Source organism: Gymnoscopelus microlampas (assembly GCF_963454915.1).
Source record: "Gymnoscopelus microlampas genome assembly, chromosome: 12".
Lineage (NCBI taxonomy): Eukaryota > Metazoa > Chordata > Actinopteri > Myctophiformes > Myctophidae > Gymnoscopelus > Gymnoscopelus microlampas.
Genome location: NC_139949.1, coordinates 8809055 through 8823951, shown reverse-complemented (window position 1 = coordinate 8823951; position 14897 = coordinate 8809055). Strand labels below are relative to the sequence as shown.

The following is a 14897-nucleotide window of genomic DNA, read 5'->3' as shown; positions in this document are numbered from 1 at the left end:
TTAAGAGTGTGTTTTTGCTTTGTTCAGAACCTGATGCCAAGACTGTGAATGAATCCAATAAAATCGTAACTTTTACATGCCCAAGATGGGCATTCAAACAAAACTTTATTTCTTTATCATGTATCTTCCATCAACTTGTGCTGGACTGAAGTGACAGAGGTCGAGGGGGAGGATTTAACAATGTTAACTGCTGTGACATGCTTCATGTGACATCATGACGACATCACATCCTGTGCACGGGGTTGATGCCCAGGATGTGGAATCCTTTGGCCATGACCGCTGCTGTGGCCTCGCACAGTAACATCCTCCACATGTTCACCTTGATGACCTCACCTAGAGAGAGAGAGACATCGTTACATAATGTGTCTGTTGTGTGTTGCAATTAATCAACTTGGTTCTTCTAGTATGTGAGTTTATTTGTGGCAGAGTGGCTCCATCGCTAGTCTCCCGTAGTCAGACAACTACTCCACAAACTCTGAATGCTTTTTCTGTTCACAAAATTATATTTTAAAATATCGTAAAATGTGTTTAATTTATTTTTTTATTTCTGCTAAGCAGCAAGCCATCATTGCTGTCCGGCAGAAACCAGCTAACTCCATTTTTCAGCTTTTGCATTTTTTCCTATATTATTGAACACCCTTTACGTCTTTAAAAAAAATATTGAACCAATGAAAAGTATTTAAAAAGTGCTTCTGACAAAACCAGCTAACTCCATTGGATCCTCATTTTGGAGTTCGCTGGTTTCTGCCGGACAGCAGAGATATGCTTAGATGATTTTGATTTATATTGGGATAAATTTGCACAAATGTAAAGACGAAACGAAAGCGAGGAGGAGGCGTCACATCCGCTTTATTGCTTGATAATTTCCAGACTGTATGACGAAAGCATTTGAAATTGTGGGAGGCAACAGTCTGGCTCGCAAGACTACACGCTGACTGAGGGCAGCATGTGTGTGTCCGCACACACACACTCACACACACGGAGGTACAGGAGAAGAGAGACAGAGGTAAGACAATAGAGAGAATGCATGAGCATGATGAAAGGAAGACAGATGGCGGTAGAGGTGAGGGAGAGTTAGAGAAAGAGACACACACAATTTTAGGACAGCAATTTTATATAAAAAAAACGTTTTCTGCCATTTTTAACCGTAGCCTGAATTATACTTAGTTAGTTGGAGAGGGACCAGGAGAATTGTCCATTTCTTAAATGCTATTATACTTGTGGGGCCACTTAGCCCTCACAAGTATAGTAATACCAGAGTGCACGCACGCACACACACACACACACACACACACACACACACACACACACACACACACACACACACACACACACACACACACACACACACACACACACACACACACACACACACACACACACACACACACACACACACACACACACACACACACACCATAAGGATCAAGGTGCATTGTAAATGGCAGTCCATCACATTCCAACAGCCAATAACAACAGGCCATTAGACCCCATTAAACGAATGACCTTAACTCATTCAGTGCCAAACTTATTTATTCATGTTAATGGAATTTTGGTTCTGAGTGCCACAGCCAAAATTCATTGTAAAAAAAAAGTGCTTAGGAAGCGAGATACAGCCTTTTTAAGTTATAGGTTAAACAAGGAGTGGATGGAGCAGCAAATCTTCAAATCATCATATCTTGGGTTCTGAACATGTTTTTCCCCAAAAAAAAAAAAAAAAAAAAAAAACTTTTATTTTGAATTTTTTTTTTTATTTTGAATTTTTTTTTATGACGGATTTGACGGATCGTGGCGCTCTGGGCGTCAGGCCACGTGACGGATTTGACGGATTGTGGCACTCAATGAGTTAAGACCCCGCCTCCTCCAGCATCATGGGAAGAGAAAGCCAATAGAAATTAAGTCGTTAACGAGCAACACGGACACACAGCTCGTTAAGTGGGTTGGGGGCGTGTTGCGTTAATTGATGGATGATAAAATTAGCGAGTAATTTAACTGCAGATAAACAAACCGGGGCCTTTGTGTGAAGCCCCAGAACGTTTTTATTATTTTTATTCAATATTTAGGCTCGTTCTTTCAGTCTACACTAGAAGTAGTAGTTGCCGTTTACATATCGATGTAGTTGGATTGTTGGAACTAAGATCGATTGATCGATGCAATGACTGTATCGTTACACCCCTGGTTAACTACAACAAGCTTGATCCTTACCGGTCTGTCGGTCCTTCTCCACACAGTAGCAGGTGTCATAGAACTCGGTGAAGGTAGTGGCCAGTTCGTAGAGGTAGTCGCAGAGCGTGTGCAGCAGAAGGTCGTCTAGGATCTTGTGGAGGATCTCGGGGAATCGCAGGATGCACTTGCCCAGCTTCCACTCCTTGTCGTGATCCAGCACGATCTCCGTGCTCTCTGCTGCCCTCTTCAGGGTGGCCTCGTCCAGGTTGGCCAGACGGGCGATGGACCTACAGGTTAGAAGAATTTCACTATTAACACATTAACCGCCAAGAACGTAGTCCTACGGTCCGTTAAATCCAACTGTTAAGCGCCGAAACCGTAGTCCTACGGTGCGGGTGTTTTTTCCTTTTTTTCAAAAAAAAAAAAAAAAAAAAAATCAATTTTTTTTTTCGGGGACCATTTTCAGTGTAACACCACCGGAAGTGACCCGGAATTTACCCAGAAGTAATTGTTTCCCGTCCGCCTCTATTCTAACGCGCACACTATAACTCCATTTTGTCTGTTGTAGTTTTTTCTCCTCGCATTTCCCATGTTAACATATACGGTCAGAACTCATACATCGCGCCTCCTTATGACACGCGGTCTCGACGAGTACACAAAGGGACATGTGGACGATGTTTACAGTGGATCGCGGATTCTAAAGGATTTTAACGGAGCCTATGGCGACTTGAAAAAAACAAAAAACAACAATAAAAGCTTGGCAGTGGTGAGCACATTATGAGATTAGCCCTTGGCGGTGGATGTGTTAAAGAGTCTAACAGATTTTTGGGTATCGATGCCAATCTCAATTTTGGAGAGTCCTAGACCACCAATTATCAATGTTTTTACCCGTATTTGTGTTGAAATGCTTAGATTCGATTATACAGCAGGTATATTGTGTGACCATGGATTAAAGCACAGCAAAATCTTGCGACGTAAAAACTGTGTGTGTGTCCTAATGTGCGATATGTGAAAGTGAGCCCACACTAGCGCTGTTTCCCTAAACCAGTGGTTCTCAAACTTTTTCATGTCAAGGACCCCCAAATTGACACTTATTAGCCCGCGGACCCCCATTTGAAAAGATATGCCAGGGACCCCCATAAGAGAAGATTTTTTACGGCTCTAGCAGTGATTCTCAACCATTTTAATTTCAAGGACCCCCAGTTTGACATGCATTAGGCTACAGACCCCCATTTAATGGCATTTCTATCACTTGGACCGCAATTTATATTGTAAAATCAATGTTAATTTAACTCTGAGTTACAGATCCATAAGGGTCCAGTGGGGGCCTAATCTATCATTTAGCTGGGGACCCCCTGGAACTCCCTCAAGGACCCCTGGGGGTCCTCGGACCCCACTTTGAGAACCAATGCCCTAAACAATTAACACATAATTATGTACAATTATGATGTTTTAGTAAAATTGATCCTGCTGTTACATACTCCCAACCAGGTACAGAAATCACAAGATTGAGGCTTTTAACCGCTGCTTTTATGAAGTATCCGAGATCATTGTGGTTTTATGGAAGATGCTTCTGAACATGTTACTAGATTGACCAATTCAAAAGCTCTAATTTTTAAATAATAACCAAAAATAGCCTATCTACGCATTGAGAGCTTGTAGATCGGCTATTTTCGCTGCGCAACATGCTTCCATTGAAGACATGCTGGCTTCTATGGAATCCAAATGACTGAAATCAGTCATGGCGACTGAGAACTTTAATTTGTGTGTGTGTGTGTGTGTGTGTGTGTGTGTGTGTGTGTGTGTGTGTGTGGGGGGGGGGGTGATATGTTTGTGTGCACTGTATAAATACCTGATTCGTGTCAGGGCGTACAGCAGGTAGGCGGCGGTGTTTCCTCGGTCGTCCAGCATCTTGTCGAAGGCGAACACGTAGTCGTTGACTCGGTTGTGGGACAGGTCGGCGTACTTGATGCAACCGAACGCCACCGAGCGCTGGGCGCTGGTCAGCTCCTCGGCAGACAACACCTGCACACACACACACACACACATACGTTTGTTTTACTATACTTGTGAGGCTAACAGAGAATTTCAGGAGAAGAGAAAGGAGGAGAGGAGAGGACAAGGGAACACAATGAAACAAAAGACAGAATAGTAGAAATAACAGACACAGAGCTGTCATCCATAAAATACTACAGCAGCACAAACACAGGACAGAACCAAACGGCACATAAACCACAAACTACAAGATGACAATACAATCACCCTGAACAGATGAGCTCTACAGCCACTTCAAGACAGTGAAGATGTTGCTCAACAAATACAACACAGAAGCCTGTCCTGTACTCAACAATACCACCCACACCGCCGTGTGTGTGTGTGTGTGTGTGTGTGTGTGTGTGTGTGTGTGTGTGTGTGCGTGTAAAGTCACCTTCACGTGTACGTACATTCTGTGTGTGTCTGTACATGCATATGCTGTGTCTGAGTTTGTGTGGGCTTGTTTGGATCTGTACGTATGGATCAGTGTGTGTGTGTGTGTGTGTGTGTGTGTGTGTGTGTGTGTGTGTGTGTGCGTGCGTTTAGCCGACCGCGCCAAGCAAACAGCAAGCCTCTGGGAAACGGGATTGGCACAAGTTTATCCCAAACCGTCCAAGAAGCAACATTACTGCAGTTCCACTGGAACCGCTGGGTGCTTGGCTTTACCTTCAGATTGTCCTTTTAAGGCAGAGTTTCTGCTTGTATGCTTCAGACAGGACAACCAACACCCCCAGCTCCTTCAGCTCAAGGGTCTCCCAGGCCCGGGACGCGCAATCTTAGAAAATGAAGTAATCACTTAAGACATTTTTTTCCCAAATAGTAAAAAATAGAAGATCTACAAGCTCATGTGAGCTATTTTCACTATTCTTTTAAAAATCCCTGAAAACATTGGATATTGGTAAACCTGTAGTCTTTTACATTCTAAAAGTTAAGGATCGTTTTTTTTTTTATCTATTGAAAGGCTTTGTGGGTGCCAAAACCGTATATATACTTCTTTTCAAATACACCTGTTGAGTGCCAATATATATACTGTTTTTGAAAAAAAAAAAATGAAAACATTTTTTTTTTTTTTCAATTTTTTTTTTTTTTTTTTTTTCACAGCAACAGGAGATATCATTTTTCGAAGACTTCGACTTTAATCCACGTCCTGGTTAACTTATGACTTCAAAAGCCTGTATCTCGGCTCCTGTGTACTTTTTTTTTTACAATGTATTTTTGACTATTTTTGACTATTTTCAACTGGCTGCAACTATGGAACGGATTACCGAATGTTTTTAATTTTTTCCCCCCGATTGTACGAGACCTCTATGTATAATGAATGGATGCTTTTTTTTACATGGATTTGCTCGTCGTGGAGTCTAGAGCTTTAAACAGTAAAGCGCAGTCAATGGGGAGAATGCTGGCACCCAACGTAAGTTGTTATGAAAAAATGCTGGCACCCAATGTGTTAACATTACATAACAATTACTTGCGACCTCACAAAAACAGGTCCACAGCCCCCCCCCCCCCCCCCCAAAAAAGGGCTCTCAACCCCTCTGTTTGGTATACAGTGGCTCAGAGGAGGATGCAACAACAGCTGACAGGCACAGCGGCCCGTCTGCAAACTGCTGCTTTCAAAGTCAAACTTGGTCTCCTCCGCCGTGGGGGGACGGCAGACTGTGAGCTGCAGGCATCCGTCCAGTAGCTGTACACCTGTTGTACATGCTGTACCGTGTGCCAATCAACAGGCTACAGGGAGAGAGGGAGGCAGACGCGCTTGGACAATCCTTCAAAACAGGTATAAAAAAAACCAAAAGCTGCCGTTTTTTTTTACACCAGGATTCACTCTGTGTGGCTTAAAGCAGTGGTTCTCAAACTTTTTCATGTCAAGGACCCCCATTTGAAAAGATATGCCAGGGACCCCCATAAGAGAAGATTTTTACGACTCTAGCAATGGTTTTCAACCATTTTAAATTTCAAAGACTTCTGCCCAACAGCAACTAAATCAAATTGGGGGTCCTTGAAATGTTACAAGGTTGAGAATCACTGAGGGGGACGCACTTGGCAAATCCTTCCAAACAGTAAAAAGCTGCAGTTGCACTGGTATTCCCCGAGTGTCTTAAGGCAGGTACACATTGCAGGACCTTAAAGTGGTCGGGGGGTCATCTGATCGTTAAGCATAACATACTGCAGGAGTTTATTTCTTGAAATCGGCTGTCATAATGTCGTCGTGGTTTTCACAACACGATTGATCCCCGACAAGGGCTGACACACTGTAGGATAGTGCACTAGGATGCTATCTCCAGAGTCAGACCCAATACATACATTTGTGTTTATTCCAATTCATTTTAATTGACGTATCCTGTGATATGCCTACCGTGCCATAGACCCCCATACAAGATCTGTGTGAATTTGGAAAATACTCCACAGGAGCCTTTCACACACAGCGAGCATTATCTCGCCGATCAAAGGCCGATCTGCTTCAGGTCGGGAGGTTTTGTCGGCGAGCGCCAAAAAAGGTCGGCGACAGCAATATCGGACCTAATGTCCTGCAGTGTGTACCTGGCCTTACAGTGCTCTTTGTCAGAGCCAACACAGTACTGCCGACTGCTAGCTATGACTGCCGTCATAGCTAGCTGTTGAAACGAGATCTGATCTCAATAATAGAGTCCAACACATTTGTGAGACATCAAAATTGTCATAAGGTGTAGTGAAGTGAACTGTATGACGCAGAGCGGAGTGACTCGACCCCGTTCATATAAACCGCTCTAATGGGCCCTATGCACAGCAGCCATATTGGAAAGAAATTGGGCCTCTTCCTTACTTCCTTCACAGGTGTTACCAATGATTCAAATGAAGGCTCTGTTCCATTCTGGTCAAACCGAGTTAGGGTGCTGATATTGTCCCACACCAGTGGGTCTCAAAGTGTGGACAGGGTACCCTCATGGCTCCTTGAGGGGGTACCAAATGGCCCCTTACGGGTGTGTAACTCTGGTAGTGTACAAATGGAACCAAATGGACCCGTAAGGGTCCATTTGGTTCCATTTGTACACTCTCAGAGTTATTGGGGTCCTTGAAATTAAAAGGTTTGAGAACCACTGTGCTACATGAAATGGAAAAAAACCTTCATTGGTAAAACCTGTGAAGGAAGTAAGGAAGAGGCCCAATTTCTTTCCAATATGGCTGCTGTGCATAGAGCATATTCATCATGCACCTGTCTAAGGTCTGCACACCTGTCTGTCTGTCTGTCTGTATGTCCGCACACCTATCTGTCTCTCACTCTAAACCTGTCTCTCTGTCTCTATTTGTACACTCTCCGAGTTCAATGAACACAGAGGAATTAACAGTTTAGATTGGGGGTCTCAGAGATAAAAAATGGTATCAAATGGGGGTCTGTGGTCTAATGCTCATCATGGGGGTCCTTGAAATGAGACAGGTTGAGAATCACTGCTCCAAATCCGTCCACTGACCTTTTCTCGTTCTTTGTCCTGCAGTTTGTCCATGGATCGCTTCAGACCTTCGTCCAGCAGGTCCATCAACCTCACCGTGTCTCCTGACCGAGTCTTAAACTTCTTCCTGCGCACACACACACACACACACGCACACACAGTTAATCATTATCATTTCAATAATCAAATAATGGTTTTAGTGACGAATTGTAAATATTTTTGAAAATCTCATGTATTAATACATATTTCGTAATGATGTGCTACTTACAAAATGTGAATGTTTGTATTTGTTCCATATTAATAAATGAAAGCTTACATTATTGACTGCTGGGTTCACAGAACGTGATGAGCATCAACAAATAAAATGACAATGGACGGATGAAGCAGTGATAACATGATGGGTTTTAACAATGACATAGCTCAGACGTGGAGCTCTTTCACATGGATATAAGGCTTACCAATACTTGACAATCTTAGTTGATGATACATTGTCATCCACATTACGTATAAATGTAACATTTTGAATACAGGATTTTGGAACTTGTAACAGAGTATTTCTACATTGTAGTATTGCTACTTCTAAGTAAAAACTCAAATGGAGTACTTCTTCCACGCGGTGGTCTGCACGTCAAGGTGTGAGTTATTAGGATGTGTGGTGTGTACCTCAGGCATGGGACACAGGTGGGGGGTCTTCTAAAGCCTGTTAGGTGCCTGTTAAGTCTTTAACGGAGTGTTAAGCCATTGGCCTCTGGCTCCCGCTGTGCCAACAACATCAGGGATGACCTCCCGCCGGGTGTAAGACTGATTAAGGGAAGCGCGACGCTGGGAGATTTATTGAGGATTCCAGGTATTGTAGCTTCTACGTCCCGCGGAGACTTAAACCCTCTTGAAAAAGCTGAGACACACTTCTGGTCTGGGGATGCAACGATCCCTTATTTCCTTAACGATTATTCTATCCATATCTTTATAGATGAATGCATATTTGTTTTCTTTCATACATCCAACAAATCCACACAAATAAAATAAAATTAACTTTTTATAATAAACTAAATCGATTAGTCCGATTAACCACGTAGCCGCTAGCATCACGATTCTGGGGTGAACATTTGAAGAAAAGAGCCGTTCTACATGGATCGTCTGTTTTCGGTTTAGTGTAGTTTTGACAAATTCACGAAAATAAGTCAATCGCGGATTTGAACCAAGTATACAGTACAGGGTTTAAGTGATTAAGCCCCCATGTTATACAACGGTCAACAGGGTTGTGCAATGTAAAATACTATTAACTGCTAATCAGGCATGCAAACAGCCCCGAGGTGAAAAAGGTGACAACATGTTGTTTTCTTTCGGGTCAGGTGTCACACAATTGCCCTATTTGTGTTCAAAAAGGTGACTGTAGCTGAAAAGTGACACTTTTGCATGTCTGGCTAATAGTGGGCACCTGAGACCTCTGGACACCTTTGGGGGTGGGGGGGGGGGGGGGGGGGGGGCTGGCCACCTCGGTACCCGTAAGGGACCATTAGGTTGATCTGAAACATGATGGTGCACTAAAGAGACATCTATATAGGGATATCTATAAGCTCACAAGGCTAAATGGTCTTGTGAGCTTATAGATATCATTCTCTCATTTGAGACACAGCACACATTAAACAACTTGTTCACATAATATGTATTGTTGTGCCCAGGGGCGTGCGTGCGTGCGTGCGTGCGTGTGTGTGTACATATACGCCCGCCCGCCCGCCGTTGTACCATTGATCGGTGTCAATGCTACAACTTCTCACAAAGCTTTAAAATATACATGGACATGCACATACACCAAATTAGATCCCTGGGCCCAACGTTGATGTGGTCACTGTGTGCGTGTGTGCGTGTGTGTGTGTGTCATTCTTAATGAGACATTAGCGCTTTGTGTCATCCATCAATCATGTTGTTCCTCATAAACACGCTCAGACTTGACAAGCTGAGCGCACGCAGGGGGTAGATGATCACACACACACACGTCACACACACACACAGTGTCCTGTGACATCCTGTGACGTATCTTCTGTTGTTATATAAATGACCATATTCGTGACTCGTTGTGGGGCTTGTAGATCGGCTATTTTCGGCGAGCAACACTGTGGTACGGCAGCGTATGAATCAAAGTCCATGTCCACATGTCCCATGGTGTGGTTTAAATCCTCTGCTCAACATGTGCACCTCAAGTATTTCCCCCCCCCAAAAGAACACAGCTAAAAAGGAGCTTTCCATAATCTTTGTCTTGGCTCTGCTCCATCTTTGACCTCATTTAGTATTCCATATCCTATGAATTATGCATGCGTCATCTCTACCCGCCACAATTGTGTCATCCAATGAGTATCCACAGCAAATGAACAAACACTGGATGTACCGCGACCAAGAACAACAAGCTTGCAGTCACTTCCAGGACCCGTGGGTGGTGTTGGGTTTACAGGGAAGCGCTTGTTCTCACTGAATGTCCCGGAATACTTACTTCCTCATTGACTAATGCTGCGTTCACTGAGGCTCTGATTAGAGAGATCCAGTAGAACTAAGAGAGGTCATTTTATGCTTGGACATAGCCAGTGGTGGAAAAAGTACTCAAGTTCTTTACTTAAGTAAAAGTACCAATACTGCAGTATAGAAATAATCTGTTACAAGTAAAAGTCCAGAATTTAAAAATTACTTGAGTAAAAGTACAAAAGTATTGGCATCAAAATGTACTTAAAGTACCAAAAGAAAAAGTACTAAAATGTTTGAAAATAGCGCGTTGTGAGCTTGTAGATCTGCTATTTTCAAATAGCCTAGGTATAAAATAGAGCTAACAGTGGTTAATGTATGTTTCATAATATCATAATTTAAATCTGAAAAGTAACTAAAGTTTGCAAATAATTGTAGTGGAGTAAAAGTACAATATTTGCCTCTGAGATGTAGTGGAGTAGAAGTAAAAGTATTGAAAATTGGAAATACTCAAGTAAAGTACAAGTAAAGTAAAGCACAAACACTTATTTACTTTCCACCACTGGAAATAGACAATCTACAGATGCGTTATGAGCTTGTAGATCGGCTATTTTGTCACACAGCCAAGTATTAATTAATCAGGTATTACGTTGCCATGAAGGCCTGCCAAAATAAAATGTGGTGGATTAAATCTACTGTAGATTTAGTCGACTAATTGCTTATATTTAGTCAACTAAAACTGGACTAAAGCTAAAACATTTTGGATGACTAAAATATGAGTGGAATATTATTCAAAAGACTATGACTAAGACTAAATCTAATTTGTACAGCACAGTCAAATCCAATGAGGATCTTATTGGTTAACACCAAGGCTGAACAGCAGCGGAGTAATCATATTTATATTGTGATTAGTAATAATTCTATATTTTGCAAATCCTTGCTTTCATTTGAGATCGGACTAGAAGTGCCGCCATGCTCGTTTCAGAACAGCTGGAGAGCCTGGTCGGAACTTACCTGTTGTATAATAATGCTTTGGAGATGATATGCAGACGTAAGGAAACGAGCAGGATTTTCACGGGGTAAGTGGTACAGTCTGTCTGTCTGGACCAGCGATTTGTTCCGGATATCAAAAGGGGATTAGTATTTATTTTTCCTACACTCTCAGCTAAATCCTGCTGTTTAACACATTCAATCCAGCAACGCATTTCTGTCATTTTAGATTTCTTTGGCTATTAAAACAATATTTTTGAAAAATATTATTATTATTTTTTTCTTTGAATATATATTTTTTCAAGCAAACAATTGTAAAGATATTTTGTTGCAGAGACCCCCAGAAGTAAAGATTTTAGTTACAAATGTTCGCTTTAATTTGTGCGAATCTTTTGAATACATATATTTTTTAAAGCGAACATTTGTAACTAAAATCTTTGCTTCTGGGGGTCCCTGCAACAAAATTATATTACAAATGTTTGCTTTAAAAATATATATATGTTCAAAGATTTGCAAAAATGTTCACGATTTCTCAAAAATAGCAGATATACAGTGCCGCGCTATGAGCTTGTAGATCTGCTATTTTTGAATAGCCCAAAGAAATCTAAAATGTGTGTGTGTGTGTGTGTGTGTGTGTGTGTGTGTGTGTGTGTGTGTGTGTGTGTGTGTGTGTGTGTGTGTGTGTGTGTGTGTGTGTGTGTGTGTGTGTGTGTGTGTGTGTGTGTGCGTGCGTGCGTGCGTGTGTGCGTGTGTCTTCTGATAGAATAACTATTCCCCAGTGCTTAGACGTGCCAGTCCCAATAGCATAATTGGCTGTTAGTTTAGTATCTTTTCGGTTGTAATTATTCCTTTGCTTTGGCACCGGTCGCCCTCCCTCTGTTGTTTCAGTGTGAGCTTAAAAACCCTTTCTCTTTCTCTCTCTCATGCACATTAGGGTTGTGCATGACTGACCCAAATCAAATCCCCCCCCCAAAAAAAATCCACTGTTCTGGGAAATCTTCAACAATGTTCTGGGGGATCAACTGTGGAGGGATTATCGTTATGCTGTGAATTAACCTTGACCAAAAAGGTCACACTATCTAAGCTTTTCAATTAAATAATATTCTGCACGACCACTGCCCTAAAACATGTAGTGTTGTTGTTAGTAGGAATAAACACACCCGGGAGGAAGTGGACAAAGAAAGGGGAGGGGCCAAACCGAGTTATTTTTCGTCTTTGTTTTAAAACCGAATGGGTTCCCAGATTGTGTTTGATATAATCTTTCAATGGTATATTTTTCACAAAATCAAATGAAATCAGTTATTGTTAAATGACTTATCTAAACACTATTAAAAACTATTTAAATGAATTATCTAAACACTATTAAAAACTATTTAATGTGTGAGGGTCTGCCCCGACACATATTCATTTTTTATTCTTTTTTACGTTGACTCTTTGCCTGCCACTGACGAGTTCTGATGAGTTTTTGTGTTTTCAGTGGTTTTCCACCAGATGGCGCTGTTATCTACCCTATAAATGATGCTTTCACTGCCTGATGACGACAGACCCGGAATTGACGTCATCTAAAAAAAAAATATTAAGCTTGTTTACTTGCTGTATATTTCCTGTGGGGAAATGGCTATATCTCCGTTCCTCTTGCTTTACAGCATGCAATGGATTACCGCGAGCGGACTTTTTTTTTTGTTCCTATACTACGAGAACCTCGTGCGTGTAATGAGCCGATCTCCGTGAGGACGGCGGTCACGGAGAATATTCCACGATTTGACAGTAAAATCGCTCGTTTTCACTGGCAGTAGCGTCACACTATTACACTATTATTCTGACAGTCAAAGACTTAATGAATACAGTTTCGGCCAACTTCTATATAAAATATGCCCGGCCGCTAGAAGCCTGCAGCATTTATTCTTGAGCGGTACTTCAGTGTAGACAATCCGCTGTAATGACACAGAGCTACCCGAGGTGTCACCAAAACGACTACGGAAATGAATGTGACACAGTCAGACTTTAAAATAGTACAGGCTTAATGGCAGGTCTCAGCTTAATAGACTGAATGGACAGAGTGAATGGACAGAGTGAATGTGTGTGTGTGTGTGTGTGTGTGTGTGTGTGTGTGTGTGTGTGTGTGTGGACCCAATCTGGGAACCCATCGCCAAATGAAAAGGAAAAACAGCGCCCTCTGCTGTTTTTTACTATCTCACTTGGCTCTGGGAGGAAGTCGACGTAGCACACGTACGCAAGGAAACCGGGGTTTTGGTCTGCCTTCAGCCTTTCACTTCCGGTGGTGCGACTATGCTTTCATTCCCACTAACAATAACACCACTTCTCCCAGAGAACATGGATCGTTTTGGTTATAAGCCCACTTGTTTCTATGATGAAAGAGCAAGTTAAAATGTGAATATCTTTCCGTGGTTTTGTCTGCTCCGAGGACGCTATTGTTAAATGAGTTTCGGTTTGTTTCTAGTGGGGAAGGATCGGCAGACACGTAAATCCCGCCCACTACATTTGATTGGGTAAAGCGCGGCCTGCTTCCTGATCTGAAGGCACGCCCACGTGTAGGCCAGTGCGTACGCGATATGACGAACCCCCCCGACAGATTCAAACGCAGAGCAGAATCTGTTCTTGAGAGATTAGTGTGGATCAAATAACCCCACAAGTATAGTAGAATTTGATAAATAAGACATTGTTAGAGATACGTTTACAATTAGAAAAAAGATTAAGGTTGGGGTTAGGCTTAGGACTATACATTTAGTGTGTGTGTGTGTGTGTGTGTGTGTGTGTGTGTGTGTGTGTGTGTGTGTGTGTGTGTGTGTGTGTGTGTGTGTGTGTGCTCTTACTTGTCCTCTCCGAGGACGACTCCAAACCCTGCATGTTCCACTCGTGTCACCTGGGGGTCGTACCAGCCAATCATCTGAGCCGCAGCGAACACCACCTGGAAGTGAGTGCCCTGTGATTGGGCCACACACAAACACACACACACACAGTCAATGACATGTCTTAAATGTCATGCCATGTGAACCGTACAGTGAACCAGCCATATGTCAGAGTTACAATATAATTGAATGTTATCCGCCTAAAAACAGATTCCATCCATCCAGCCATCGCTCTGCCTTTCTTTTATCTTCATCCTATCTATCTATCTATCTATCTATCCCATTCCCATCCATCTTTATATCTCTCTCTACCTACCGGTCGCCTTGCAACTGGTCTACAAGATACCTATCAAACTACTTCAAAAACGTCAATCAGGTCCACAATCACAACACCAGTGGGAGCTCCACTAATCACGTCCAATCCAGATTTGGCTCCAACAAGGGGTTACATTTGTTCTCCTGCTATGCCACAAAAAAATGTGGAACACCCTACCAACAGTCGTAAAGGAGTGCGAATCCCTACTCTCCTTCAAAACCTCTCTCTCTAAAAGAGCACTTACAGGTGGCTGCAATTTGATGCTGGCCCTTGTAAAAGTCAAAGCCTAGCAAACTGTTTTCAAACTGTTAATGATGTCTTTGCATAGTAGAGTATATTTGTCTGTCATTTAATGTTTCAATGAATTGAGTGCAAAGGACCCTAATGGAAACAAGCCATAGGCTTTCTTGGGTTTAAAAACCTCTTAGCAGACCTTGTATTGAACTGTACTTTCCCTGTGCTATTTTTTGCAAACTGCTAATAAAGTATTCAATCAATCAATCAAAGCCCATCTACCTATTTATCTAACCGTGATGTTATCCTCGCTGCTGCTACGGCATTAGATTCGTTTTTATACCCGATGCTCTTTTTTTAAATGTCTTAAACCGTGACACTTCAACTGTTCAAATACAACTTTGA

The 14897-nt window shown here is 42.3% G+C and overlaps 1 protein-coding gene across 1 annotated transcript in view; it reads right to left on the bottom strand.

Annotated features, from left to right (window-relative positions):
- The window catches only part of rars1 (arginyl-tRNA synthetase 1), a 31016-nt gene continuing 16119 nt past the window's right edge, over positions 1 to 14897 (bottom strand). Inside the window, exons 11-15 of the mRNA XM_084074536.1 lie at positions 13907 to 14016; positions 7650 to 7755; positions 4019 to 4191; positions 2206 to 2453; positions 1 to 333 (exon numbers count right to left, since the gene is read on the bottom strand). Of these exons, the coding sequence (XP_083930662.1) occupies positions 224 to 333; positions 2206 to 2453; positions 4019 to 4191; positions 7650 to 7755; positions 13907 to 14016 (747 nt within the window). The 3' untranslated portion in view covers positions 1 to 223. The remainder of the gene's footprint in view (positions 334 to 2205; positions 2454 to 4018; positions 4192 to 7649; positions 7756 to 13906; positions 14017 to 14897) is intronic.